The 14,397-nt window shown below is 42.5% G+C and overlaps 2 protein-coding genes across 9 annotated transcripts in view; one reads left to right on the top strand and one right to left on the bottom strand.

Annotated features, from left to right (window-relative positions):
- FBXO11 (F-box protein 11) overlaps positions 1 to 9,928 on the bottom strand; it is an 86,975-nt gene extending 77,047 nt beyond the window's left edge. For 2 of the 4 annotated variants that reach the window (XM_072988000.2, XM_072988001.2), the window contains exon 1: positions 9,521 to 9,928. In XM_072988000.2, the coding sequence (XP_072844101.2) occupies positions 9,521 to 9,752 (232 nt within the window). In that variant the 5' untranslated portion in view covers positions 9,753 to 9,928. Of the gene's footprint in view, positions 1 to 9,197; positions 9,307 to 9,520 lie in introns of those variants that run through there. The other 2 variants (XM_078382750.1, XM_078382752.1) reach the window with 2 other exon arrangements.
- Positions 9,929 to 10,217: 289 nt separating this feature from the next.
- LOC110079575 (uncharacterized) overlaps positions 10,218 to 14,397 on the top strand; it is a 70,135-nt gene continuing 65,955 nt past the window's right edge. For 4 of the 5 annotated variants that reach the window (XM_078382723.1, XM_078382735.1, XM_078382728.1 and 1 more), the window contains exons 1-2: positions 10,218 to 11,301; positions 12,761 to 13,008. The gene's annotated coding sequence lies outside the window, so the exon portion shown is untranslated. The remainder of the gene's footprint in view (positions 11,302 to 12,760; positions 13,009 to 14,397) is intronic. The other variant, XM_078382730.1, reaches the window with a different exon arrangement.

Raw genomic sequence — 14,397 nt, 5'->3', positions numbered from 1 at the left:
AATGAGGGTAGTATTTCAGCAGAAAACAAAAATTCAGCCTTGACTTATAACTATCCCAATATGGAAGTCTTCCTATAGAGCCATACTTTATATGCTTGTACAATTCCTGCTGCGTGTTGTATTATCTACATAAGTCTTTAAATCATCAATAACAAGTGTAATAAGGATTTTTAACACTTAAAAATAACACATTCAGTTCAAAAAGTATTTAGAAGAAAAAATGTGAACATAAACAACATAATAAAGGTTGTGTATTACAAACATACTTCCAGAAAACCACAGAAAATGTCATAGCACCCACAAGAAATTTATCACAATCAAATCAACACATGGCCAATTTCACTGCCTCTCAGCTGTGGGAGGCCACTTTGAAGAGGCCATCCCACTTTATGGGACAAAGTACATCAGTTCATCTACCACACTGTCTCAGTTTAAGGGCCAAATAACTATGAAAAAAAATGTATGCCACTAAACATATAGGCAATGGTTAAAGTTTTCTATGGTACCCACACCAGATGTAACAGTTAAAGTCCTGCTGTGCAGCCCCGTGTCACTAGCAGTAGCAAATCAACCCTGATTCAGGGCTCTTTTTGGCGATTCCAAGGCACAGATGATTTTGTCACATTGTGTACAACTCACATGCATCCTGAATTTGCCTTTAATCAGTGATGGTGCAGAAGAAAAGAGGTAGGAAAGCTGCACTGTACAAGTGCAATTCCCCTGGACATTTTTTTGGATCTAGACATAAACAGATGGAGCTTCCTTAACTTCAGGTTTCCTAAGGAACAGTAACACATCCCTTGTTTTCAAGGAAAAAAATGCCAAAAATGCCGATGTAAGTAAATTGATTCTTAACTATCTTCTCAAATCATTTAGCACAAATGATCCACACAAATGATCCACAACACCATGCAAGTTGAGCATTTCAGATAAATGGGGCTTATAGCAGGAAGTTTTAATTCACAACTTTTGGTATGTTTTATTACATTGTCAAACATTAAGCTGCTTGATATGAACCCTGTCTGTTATAAGTACTGCTGAAATGCCACTTTATTTACTTTTTAATATTTTTTAAAAAGAACAATGCACTCAGTAAGGCTGTGTTCCATGACAGGAAAAAGAACACTGCCCAATTTAACATGTGAAACAGACATGGACTATGGAAATTGCCACTGCCATGCCAGGACCTTTAAAAATGTAGGAAGGGCAGCAGGCAGAAATTACCACTTCTCCAGCAAACACTGGGGAAATATTTTTAATTTACTTATTATCTTGCCGTGTCCCTCCGCTCCAGTACCAGAATCCAAATAACACATAAAAATATTTTTAGAAGATTCTGCTAATAATCATAACTTCATAGCATTAAAACACAACTAAACTTATCGTAACATTATTAAAATGGATTAAAAGCAACTTGAAGTACAGCAAAACAAATTAACAAATTAAAAAAAATACACAAAACACTATTCTCTTCCCTGCATTAAAATCCCTATTCTCTGCAGCCAGGCTGGCAACTTCCAAAAGGTTGCCTGAATAAAAAGGTCATTCCCAAGTCCTTACCATGCCTGTTATGCCAGTGGTACTTAAAGAGAGGCCTCCTTGAATATCTTAAAATCTGGGCAATTTATTAAAGATGGGGGCAATGCTGAACCCCATGAATTGTGCCTGGGAACTGGTGGTCAGTGAAACTGCTGTAGGAAGGAATTTATGTGACTTCTGCAGAAAAGAATATGTGTCCCAAAAGTCTGGCAACAGCATTTTGGATCCACTGAAATTTACAAGGGCTGCTCTACATAGAGTGCATTACAGTAACCCAAACTGGATGTAACCATTGCTATATCACACATTTCCAGTGAAAACCATGGCTGGTGAACTATCTTTAATGTTCAAATAAACTCCTCCTCATTGTAGAAACATTAGCATTCAAGCCCACTGCTGAGTATAGGAGTATATCCAATCCACAAACCTGAGTCTTCAGGGGGAATGTAAGTCCATTCAGCACAAGCTGAATCCCTACTGCTAGATATGCCTTTCAGCTGAGGAGCACCTTTCTTATCTGAATTGAGTTTCAAGTTTGCATGCCTTCATTCAATCCATTATTGTTATCAGGAACAGCTTCAAATTTAAATCTAAATTCACAGAAGCTTGGATTTAGATGGACAGAGGAAAGAGTTTGGTGTTGTCAGCACAATGGTGGAAATGAACTCCCAAACCCTCAGTCTCTCCTAGCAATTTTGCGTACATGCTATAAATAACATAGGTGACAAGATAGAATCTTGAGGGACTTCCAAAAACATCAGTCAAGACACTGAACAGGAATCACCTAACACAACCTTCTACACTCACCCTTTTCAAGAAGGCCCAACTCCACTGTGAAACACTGCCTTCACGTTTTATCTAATTAACTGGTATAATTATCCAATACAGTGTGATGAAAATAGAGTTTTTTTCAACAAAGGTCTTATCCCAACGTCTTTTAGACATACCAAAAAACCCTACCCTTTTGCAGCACTGGCACAGTGGTTAAGCTGCAGTATTGCAGCCAAAAACTGCTCACAGACTAGGTTCTATCCCAGGTATCCAGTTTGAAGTTCAGTCGTCTATCCTTCCAAGGTTGGTAAACTGAATACCCAGCTCATGGGTGTGTGTGTGTGTGTGTGTGTGTAATCTGCATAACTAAAAATTGTAAACCATCCAGAGAGTGCTTTAAGAGCTATGGGGAGGTATATAAGCAGCATACTTTGCTTTATCATCTCCTTTATCCATTCAGAAAACAACAAACCTGACAGCCATCTAGACTTTTACAAAATCCAAATGAACAAGGGCTGATACCTTTACAGTACTTAGACCACTAAAAATGAAACATTCAGTGCAAGCTTTCATTAGTTAAAATTCATAGGGTAGAAAAATTATAAATGAATGTCCCAAAATGGTCAGGGCAGAGATCTACCAGGCATATTGCATAAGGTGAGCCAAGAGCTAGTTTCAACCAGTTTGGAGGCAGGTACTGTATTTTTAAATGCCTCACCCCTGGTGCCATTTGGTTGGAATTCTCCACTCAAGTCTCCAGGATAAGAGTTAGTCCCTGAATGTACCCCCTTCCCCTCAATCATATTGACTGTTTTGGAAATCAGTTTCCTAGCCCCTGCCCTCCACTGGGCTAGTTCAATGAGCCAGTAAGAGCAAGATTCTGGCACACATGTGCTTCTCACCTCTTGAAGACCTTGTCCACATGCCCTGGGCTACTGGGCTCTGGTTGCTTGTACACCATTCTGCATGTGTAGCCTTTTGCAGCTATATCACAACATCAGCATTCTAGACTAGTAAGATTCCTGGCACTAGAAAGAATCCACACTATGCAGCTTCTCCACTAAAAACTGCTGTTGCAAGGTAATATTAGTATTAACAATATGTTCAGTAAATAGGCACACATGTATGTTGTACAATATTTTTAATTTATGTAGAGAATGCTAGTAACTGTTTTTTTTAAACCTGCATAAATACTTTGTATTACAAACTTGGATTTATTATATAATGTAACTGCTACACTGTTTCACAGCAAATGATGGACAGGAGCCCCACACAAATATAATTTATATTTCTGAGTAGGCACTATCTTGAGATGCAGTGTTAATGCTAAATAAATAATTTGGATGAAATCCTTTCCTATAATTTAGGCCTGTACAAGGCTAATAAGGTCACAAGTAGGGGTGATTTTTCAGGAATTAAATATTTCCAACTTCTGTTCCACAGCTCGCGTAGAGTCCCTTCTTATTTTATTTATTTATTTATTTGATTTATACCCCGCCTATCTGGACTACCAGACCACTCTAGGTGGCTAGAAAGCCATGGGAGCTTCAGAGCAGAAGGAAAAAGTCATGCTGTTGCTGGCAAGTTTCCATAATTAAAATCTCTCTTCTCACCTCTTCCTGACAATAAAGGGGATTACATACCCTGTTTCCCCTAAAATCAATCCCACTCCAAAAATAAGTCCTAGTTAAGTGAAACCCCGCCCTTCACCACTGTGCAGCAACCAGAAGATGACATGACTGCATATGAATAAATGTAGATGGTTTTACATGACAAAAATAAAACATCCCCTGAGAATAAGCCCTAATGCGTTTTCTGGAGCAAAAATTAATATAAGACCCTGTCTTATTTTTGGGAAAACAAGGGTAGGAGCTGTGGTACCCTTGGGACAGAAGTAGGTAATGTTTAACTATTAAAAAAATCACCTCTGCTGGTAACATCATCAGGCTTATGCAAGCATGTGGCAGAATAGAATTCTAGCCTTTTTCTCAGTTACAAGCCTATTAATGTCTTTTCATAAATTAAATCTGGATCCATGCCTCATTTGTGGAAAGTCTAACATGTACAGAATGTAAGAATGAACATTTCTGACTGGAAGGAAAATAAACCAAGTATCTTTGGTAGCTCCCTATATGGATCAGGTTATGTAGTAAATACAATAGTGAACAAAGTGCACCAAACCAGAATATCCTACACACATACCTTAAAAAATAAAAATAAAAAAGAAAGAACAGGAGGAAGGAACTATATAGGTATACAATTCACATTAACAGTACAGTACATGTTATTAAGCCATGTACATAGTGAGCCAATGGCAATATTTTAAGTCTATCTATACCTATCATAAATAACATGCATGGTGGTATAATAATTATGCAAGAACCTATTTTAAGAGATTACCTTAAAGTCTGCTCACAAAATCAGTTTCAAAACAAAGTTTCTAGATAGAGAATACTTGGAAGTGGTGTTGCATTCCCTTCTTCTCGGGGCATCCTGGAACTGTGCAGCTTGCCCATGGCTACACAGGCTACCTGTTTCCCATGGAGACCCAGCAGGGAATTGAGCTCCCTACCTCTAACTAACTTATTAAGCTATCCAGCCAATTAGCTGGATAAAAGACCAATTTTAAGACCAATCCACCTTCATCATAATTCAGCTAAAGAAAGCCATCTGTGTACACAGGCTTGGAAAACATACTGTTTGCTGGATCAGTACCCAAGATTGTAAATCAGATCTGCAACATAACTATCCACCATACCTCAGCGCTGTCCGTAATGATGTTACCAGTAGATTCAACATAGATGCAACTGGTACCATATACGTATTCTAAAAGATAATTAGATCTTGCTTACAGAATATTATAAATATATTTTGCTAATTCAAATTACTTCCAGGTATAGATGGATTCTCTGGACAAGACAACAACGCTGCAAAGATGGAAGGCAGAACGAAAAGAAGACCAAATAAAAGAAGGACTGACTCCCTAAAGGAAGCCACGGAGACTTGAGTCTACAAGACTTGGGCTCTAGAGGACAGGACATTTTGGAGATCATTCATTCACAGGGTTGTCCTAAGTTAGAAGTGACTTCACAGCACATAACAACAAATATTTGTACTGTACACTTCAAAAATAGAGCACTTCAATATACACTAAAGAACATTAAATGGTTTCATTCTGCTGAATTCTATTATCAAGAGATGCCATATTCCGTTAAGGATCCAAAGCTCATTCAGTTGGAATATTGGAGAGTTCAATTCCCGACTGTGCCTTCCAGGAGAAGAGCCAGACTGCAAGCTGTATGGTCCCAAAGCACCTCTAGGAGGAGGGATTGGTAAACCACATTCAAAGACTTTATACACAGAAACCCCTGTGAAGGATCACAATAAGTTAGAATCAACGGTACATAATAATTATTATTAGGATCCACATTTCTATGCAGTATTGGAAGGCATCAGGACTATATGTAAATACAGAGGCACCACCAGTTACTAAAAATGTGCAATGACTGGCACATGGGTTGCTGCAAATGTCTCCTGTGATGTACAAAATATATTTTATTCTATAATGCTAAGGAAGTTTAAAACACCAACATTTATTTATTTAAAATATTTTAAGCTGTACTTCCCCACAGCAGACAACAGGTTTGTGTATAAGTCTATGATCCAAACTAGAACTAAAAATAAAATTTAAAAAGGTTGTTGATCCTAGCAGCCAATTCAAATGTTTAGACAAACAAAATAGCTTAGTTAGTACTGAAAAGATCTACAAAGATATTCTTAAGGCACCATAACAGAGAAGGCTCAGCTTCTTCCCTTACCATCATTTAAGGTACCCCCAAATACTTGGGAGAACAGCAAGAGCTGGAAGCTTTTCAACAATATCATTAGGCAAATTCCAGAATGACCTACTGAAAATGAGAATCAAAGATACAGATTTCAGTACTGTATAATTCACTTCCTGTTTTGTACACTAAAGAAGACTGTTTCACACAACTGCAATTCTTCCCAATTCTTTTAGACTTTTTTCCCTGCATAAATATTTACATGTAACTGTTCAGCATAATCCCAAATCACCAGCCTTTCTACAATAAACTGTACAATTTACACCTCATGACATATATGTCAGCAAAACAGTTTTGATAAAGAGTAACATTATCACATGAACAGTCAAACTAAGCTGCCAAGACCACATACTGTACACTGAAAAACAATTCCAAATCTGCAGGCTTGTTAATCAACCCACATTTCATTTTATATACAGTATAATAAAAATAATAATCTTAGAACAGCAGAACTGGAAGGTACCCTATGGATCATTAAGTTCAGCACCTGCCAGGGAGTCACAGTGGATATCTGACTCCCATCCTCTGGCTCAGTAGCCAGAAACCTAACCACCTAAACTATGCAGCATTCCTTATGTTGCTTTTACACCACTTTAAGTTTCTAAAGCAGTCTGAAGGATTCAACAAATAACATTTGTCACACTATCTCCCCCCACTAAACTAACTGTTAAAGACTACAAAGAAGAAACTAAACTTGTGATGTCTTAATGTGACTGACCTGTCATATACTCATGGTCTGTCAGAAGGAAGGCCAACAATTTTAACAGATCTGATCTATACATTTCAATGAATCCTAATTTCTCAGTTTAATTTAATTCTGAACCATCATGCTTTGGATCAAAGCCTGACACACCTGAACAGAAGTTTAGAATACTAGAATTGAATTTAGGGAGGGTTAGGTAAATATATTACTTATGAAGAAATCAAAATCAGCTTAGGATAGACAGATATACGTGACTATTGACCTCTAAAATTATGAAAACAAGAAAAACCTCTAATATACTATATCCAGTGTGTTTCATATATAAAGATCAGTAGGTATTTTAGGCCCCAAATATATCAGGCTTTTATTATATTTCCTTTTATTATATATCTAAATAGCACAGGTTTTATTTACCAAGCTGCAGAATATTACCTTCAAATGAGCTGCTGTGATTGCCTATATATTATACTTGAATGAATACTGACATTATACACAAACACTGGGGTATTACCAAACTTCAGAGTATTCCACTAGGGAAAACAATTTCTAGAGGTAACAAATGAGTACTACTGTATTTGAATAACGTGAGCCAACCTTTGAGGTCTAACATTGACAGGATTTATGTTACAATCTTCAGTATATATAATTTGCATGTGTTCTACCAATATTTTCTCCAGTTTTCAAACACTGTGCACAAATATATGAAGCGATCAATACATAAACTCATACCTAGAAGTATACTGCATGCACATGCTATATGAGAGCAAATGTCTGCAATGCATGATATACAGAAGGAAGCAATTCCCTATGTTTTAAATGACACTTTACTAGACCTGTAATTATGTAACTGATGTAATTTTAAAAAATGTTTTACACTAAATTCACAATTGGGCATAAGACATCACATCCTCTCACAATACATAGCTATCTAGCTTGGACAAAATGCTTATACTGAACAATGGGGGGAGGGAGAGACATGGAAGAAAGGAAGAATTAAAAGGCTTCCAGTATTTTACATTCTCTTTGTTTAAGGAGTTGCTGTTTTAGTTATATATTCAAAACAATCTTTAGGGAATCACAGTATACTCTTAAGGCTGAAACATTTTGCTTCCAAATACAGTACATTTGTCCTACACACTCAAACAAAAGACATTTCACTGACAACACCGGTTGGAGGTGTGTTTTTGTTAAACGTCTTAAACCACAGTATCACAGGTCATTCTCCTTTTATCATAGGATAGGTGCAACGCATAAAAAAAAAATCCAACCCACCAGATAATACATGCAAAATGTCTCCTTCGATTCCACCCCTATTCTTCGCCTTTAGAAAATAACCCTGCGACGACAGCACACGAACACAGGGACAGAAGCCCAGCCAATTAATATGGCAACAGTTATGTAGCCTAGTAAGGAACGATCAGCCTCCTTCTTCTCTTCCACTACACCCCCCCCCCGCGCGGCCGCCTGCGGGCCGCCCTGCTAAAGAAAGCCCTGCCAGACCTTGCCTTTATTTTCAAAATAATCGTTTAGGCCCTTCATTTCGAATTAGAAACGAAACAGAGGAATCCCTATCCCGATTACATTTCCAGCTCTTTCAGACAATGGTGCTTCCGTAACTATGTTGGAAGCGAGCAACATTTTTGCACTAGGCCCCGGTCAGGCACGCACAGGCAAAGAGGCGAAACCTTCACACGCGCAAAAAAAAGGCTTGGGCTCCTCTGTTCTCAGTCTCAACACTTTTGACACCGAGAGCAAATATTTATTGGGTTTTTATTTAGGGCGATGGGTGAAGGTGGCGAGCGAGAGACTCAAAGGGCGCGGGGAGAGGAGGGGGAAGGAGAGGAGGAAGAGAAGGAGATAAATAAATGGCCGATGATCTACCCCGACAGAAACGCAGCCACTACGTATGCAGGGCTGCAATCGCTCTCTCTTCCATTCTATCCCATGGAGCACCCCCCCATAGATCTCTCTCTCTTTCTTTTCTTCCCCCCCTCCCGCCACCCGGTAACCAAAGCCACATTGAATGCAAACTGCGCAGCAAAAACACTGGGGCAGGGCGAGGGAGGAGAGCGAGAGGAAGAGGAAGGGGAGGGGGAGCGAGAGCAGTTCTTGTCTCCATGAGACACCATTACAAAAAGAGAAAGGAAAGCAAGGGGGGGTTGGTGAGGAAAGGACGGGGGGGGGAGGCGCGGGGAAGGCGAATGAAAGGAAAGGTGTCAACACAAGTTACTGGGATACACAGCGTGTCTCGGACACAAGGGGCAGCCCTCCCTTCCCGGGGCCAAAAGCTGCGGTGGGGAGGGAGACGAGGGAGGGAAGGCAGGCAGGAGGGAGAAGCAAACCTGGGCCTCTCTCCTCTCTCTCTCCCGTTTTCTGGCTTCCTCCAGGGAGCCCATAGGAGGCGCTCTACTCTTTATCTCCCCCCCCAATACCTGAGGAGAACCTACAGGGAGCTTACGAGCCCCCCTCCCGCGGTCCACCCACAGCCCTCCAGCAGGGCCTGAGCCAAACAAAGCGCGGCCTGTGCGCCTAATGGGTGGAGGTTAAAAAAAAAAGGCCGACTGGGCTCGCAATTGTGTATGCGTGTGAGCGCTGTGTACACGAACCCCACCCGGTTCTCCCTCCCAGCCCCATGGCCGCTGGCCCCGTCCTTTTCTTTCCTTACCCCGTTCCCCAGCGGCGACGGCGGCGGCGGCGGCAGCAGCTGCGGCGGCGTTGTTGTTCCTCTCCGGTGGTGGCGGCGGCGGAGGCGGTGGCAGTTGCAATGGTTGCTGCTGCTGCTGCTGAGGCGGTTGAGCGGCAGCAGGAGGCGGCGGTGGCGGCGGAGGCGGCTGCTGCACCGGGCGCGGCCTGGACACTCGCCTGGGTCTCCTGTTGGCGGCTCGCACCGAGTTCATTTGCCGGCTCGGGCGGGGGGAGGAGAGGGGGTCGCTCCTCCGGCACCGGTACTTCGGGGAGGGGAGGTGGGGGGGAAGAGGAGAGGAAAGGAGGGCCCCCCCTTCGGGTGGCGGGGACCGGGCCGGCTGAGCTCGCTGAGGGGAAAAAGGAAGGCGCCTCCTCTTTCTCTTCCTCCTCCTCCTCCTCCTCCTCCTCCTCCACTACCACCTCCTCCTCCTCCTCCGCCTCCTCCTCGTTCTCCTCAGTTGTCGCTCCTCCGCCGCCGGCGGTTAACGAGGGGGATGCTCGCGCCGCTGGTCAAGCCCCCCCCCTCCGCCGCCTCACACCTTCCTCCTCCTCCTCTCCTCAGGAGTGCGCGCGCGCGCTCTCTCTTTTCCCTCCCCCCTCCCCTCCCCAAACCCCCCCTCCCCTCAAACACACAGATTTCGTCTTTCTGCCTTTCTTTCTTTCTCCTCACAGAGGAGTCCTTCCCGCCCCCTTTAACAGCCGCCTCCCTCCCCTGCCTGCCTGGCCTGGCCTGGCTTCGGCTTAAGCCCGTCGCTATTCCGTAGCAGGAGGAGCCATTGACACGGCCAGGGAAAAAAAAGAGAGGGGGGGAACGAAAGAGAGAGGAGAAAAAGAGACGCCCTCCCCGCTTTCTCTCTCTCTCTCTCTCTCTCTCTCTCTTCCTCCTCCTCCTTCCCAACACGCTCGCACGGCTCGCTCCCTCACAGCGGGCCAAGGCGGGCCCGCCTCGGCTCGTCCAATCCGGTTCTCCAGCACGGGAGGCTTCGCGCGCCTCCGCCAATGGCGTCGAAGTTTGCATTCGCCGTCCAAGGGGGTGGTTGCTGTTCTTGAGGAGGTGGGGAAAAGAGGGAGAGAGGGTGGCAGAAGGGCGGCCTAGTGGGAGGGGAGACGGTGAGGCGGAGTGGCTGGAAAAGGAGGGGGGCGCGGATAAAGCGAAGGGGAAAGCTATATAAAGGGCTGAGGGGACGGGAGTTTTCTGCGAGAGTAGGGTCGGTGGGAGAGTGAGGAGCTGGAGGGAGAAGTTTTAATTTCTCAGGCTTTTTAAGAGTTGCTGGAATTTGGGGTCTCGTAAATGGGGAGCTGCTGAGAATTTGGGGTTCAGAAGCGGAATGAATGCCTTTTTTTCATGGCAGAAGTTAAAATGAGGATCAAGGATTCCCCAGGAGTACAAAGAATGGTGTAAAAGATCGTCTTTTGAGTGAAAGCTTTGGTTTGGAGTTTCCTTCTCTTTTTTTAAGGAAGAAAGTAAAAAGAAGAGGACTGTATAAGAGTAATAGCATTGATTATGATTGGGATGGAAGCACTGATTTGGGCGGGAGGGAAAGTGAGGGAGAAGACGCGGGTGCACACGTACTCCCCAGACACGCAGGAAGGTGTTTCTTCTGGAAGGGTCGACCCCTTTGGCCCTTCTAAGGAAAGCCAGGATGCAGCGTTTGCAAGCCGAAGCCTTTGCTCACCTGCTAGTTCTGGAAAGAGATGCCTGAGTAAGAAAACCGCCGTGGAAAGGCTGAAGAAACACGTCAACAAATGCAGAATAGAAGGGTAGGTGTGGAACCATTTGTGGAACTAAGCTTTGCATATTCTGTGTCTTATTCCATAAACCGCCAGGATGATTGCTCTTCCCCCACCCGTGTTCCTTGTCCTTTTCCTTTTTCATCCCTGCGGTTTCAGGGAATTGTTTTGAAGTGTGGATGTTTGGCTTTTTTTCCCCTGCCTTGGGGTTGGGGAGTGGCCCTTTAGGTTACCCATTTCCAACATGGACTAGCCATTGCATACAAAGTTTATATGCATTCTGATCCTCTGGTTCAGAAAAGTCAGAAGTTAAAAGTGTGGTTTACTTTAAAGTGAACCAATAATGTTTGTCCAGACATTAAAAACTTACCAAAAGCTGACAACTTTACTATATACTACATGGTTAGAAATGAACCTCCTATACCTTCTTCAGGTGTCTCTGCCACTGATAGCCAATGTAGTGTAGTGGATAGTGTAATAGACTAGGACTCAGAAGTTTTGGGTTTGAATCACCACTCAGTCATGGAAATTTTACCAAAGTACTGGTAAAGTACTCTTTAAATACCATCCTCACCTTCAAAGCCCTACCAGGTTTCCTGTCAGGTGGCTCTGGTTTAACAGCACATCACATGCACATTCTTTAAGTAGTCCAGTTTCATTTCTGCTGGTTGTGTTAATATTCTATTTTGTGATGCATTGGCACTTTAGTTTTGATGTGGTTTATTGCAGGGTCACACCGCTGATCATATTTTCCTACCTTTGCAATTGTTTTTCATTCTGGCCAATGAACAATTGGTTTAGCTATTATGCTGGTGATCTCTCAGCAGCTACCTCACAGCACATGCAGATTTTCAGCTGGCAGGTGTAAACAAGAGATGATGAATGAAATTGTCATTTGGTGATTGGGTTGGCAAATTGAAGAACCTTGGTACCCCTATCACGCTATAAATTTCACAACCTGGAAATTTGTTGTGGGGAATATAATCCAATAAATAAATATTTTGTGTGTGCTTTGTGTTTCTGTTTCATGTGCATTCAGAAAATGTGGGGTTGCTATACATGCCAATACCCTTCTTTGTTCTTAAAGAAGTTATTGGGTAGTTTTAAGTTACAGAATGCCCATTTGTCCAGTTTTACTCAGTGGCCATATTCAGGTGTTGCTGAATCATATCTGCTGTACATGCTGAATTATTTATTTATTTGTTTAAAATATTTCTATGCTGCCTGTCCCCAAAGGACCCAAGGCTGCTAACATCACTAAAACAGTATTTAAAAGCTAAAACAGTGAGTATACAAATATTAAAAAATAATTAAACAATTACTGTATTAAAATTGCAACTAAGATCAATATTAAAACACATTTAAAACAACAGTCCATTTAAAACCCCTCTCAGACCACCCATCAGTTAAGGAAAAGCCTGCCTGAAGAAAAAGGTCTTTGCATGAAAACAGAGAGCTTAACCCTATCCTCCTCTATCATTGTTTTTAGTGCCAAATCTGAAGAGGTCCCTGCTTGCATGAAGGCTCTTCACAACAATAAGAGGCTTGGAATGAATCTGTGCTCCCACTCTTGTGGGAAGCCTACCTTTCAGCTCTTGTCTTCAGACTTGGCATGGAAGGCATGAAAAAAGCAACAATAGAGGAGAGGACGGGACTGGGCAAGCATTCACCTCTAATCAGGTTCAGAATGCCAGATTCAGTCATGGCTGAATAGAGGTGGGAAGTTTGGTGTTTCAGGTAAGAGTGGAGGTCCCTTGTCAACAACCAACATTCTCTCAACTGTAATATATTGACTGTCTATCTGAATTTTCAGAAGGAGTTTGACATGGTCCTTCACCAAAGGCTGCTGAGAAAACTCCACAGTCAGGAGATAAGAAGGCAGGTCCTGTTATGGACTGAAAATTGGTTGAGAACCAGGAAACAGAGAGTATGTGTCAATGGGCAATTTTCACAATGGGGAGAGGTGGTTTTCAACCTGTTCATAAATGACCTGGAGACAGGGATAAGCAGTGAGGTGGCCAAGTTTGCATATGACACGAAACTTTTCTGGGTGATGAAGACCAGAAGAGATTGTGAAGTGCTCCAGAAGGATCTCTCCAAACTGGAAGAATGGGTGGCTAGAGGGCAAATGTGTTTCAGTATAGGAAAATGTAAAGTAATGCACATTGGGGCAAAAAATCAAAACTTTAGTTATCAGCTGATGGGTTCTGAGCTATCTGTGATGGATCAGGAAAGAGATCTTGGTGTGTTGGTGGACAGCACAATGAAAGTGTTAACCCAGTGTGTGGTGGCGGTGAAGAAGGCCATGTCCATGCTAGGTGTCATTAAAAAGGGGATTGAAAATAAAACAGCCAACATTATAATGCCATTGTACAAAACGTTGGTAAGGCCACACCTGGAGTATTGTGTACAGTTCTAGTCACTGCACCTCAAAAAAAAAACACATAGTGGAACTGGAAAAGGTGCAGAAGAAAGCAACTAAAATGATAATTGGGCTAGGGCACCCCCCATATGAGAAAAACCTACAGCGTTTGGAGCTCTTTAGTCAAGAGAAAAGGCACCTGAGGGGTGACATGATTTCAGACATAAAATTATTCAGGGGATGGATAAAGTGAATAGAGGGAAGCTCTTTTCCCTCTCATGCAAAACTAGAACCAGGGGATATCCACTCCAATTGAGTGTTGGGAGAGAACAGACAAAAGAAAGTATTTATTTACCCAATGAGTTGTTGGTCTGTGGAACCCCTTGTCACAGGATGTGGTGGTGGCATCTGGCCTAAATGCCTTTAAAAGGGGATTGGATAAATTCCTGGAGGAAAAATCCATCGCAGGTTACAAGCCATGATGGGGGATGTATAATCTCCAGGCTTAAAAGGAAGGTACCTCCAAATGCCAGATGCAGGGGAGGGGGATCAGTAAACAGGTCTCTAGTTGTGTCATGTGCTCCCAAAGGCATCTGGTGGGGCTACTGTGAGATACAGGAAGCTGGACTAGATGGGTCCTTCTTATGTTCTTTTATTCTTACGACTTCAACAACAATTTTTTCTTATGAAAGCCACGTTAATTATTAGGGTAGGCTCCCACATTAATTGTCAGGTTGAGTTCATAGGTTGACAGGGTAGCCTGT

The sequence above is a fragment of the Pogona vitticeps genome, chromosome 1 (genome assembly GCF_051106095.1).
Source record: "Pogona vitticeps strain Pit_001003342236 chromosome 1, PviZW2.1, whole genome shotgun sequence".
Taxonomy (NCBI): domain Eukaryota; kingdom Metazoa; phylum Chordata; class Lepidosauria; order Squamata; family Agamidae; genus Pogona; species Pogona vitticeps.
The sequence above is the reverse complement of the archived record's forward strand: the minus strand, read 5'-3'. Positions and strand labels throughout refer to the sequence as shown.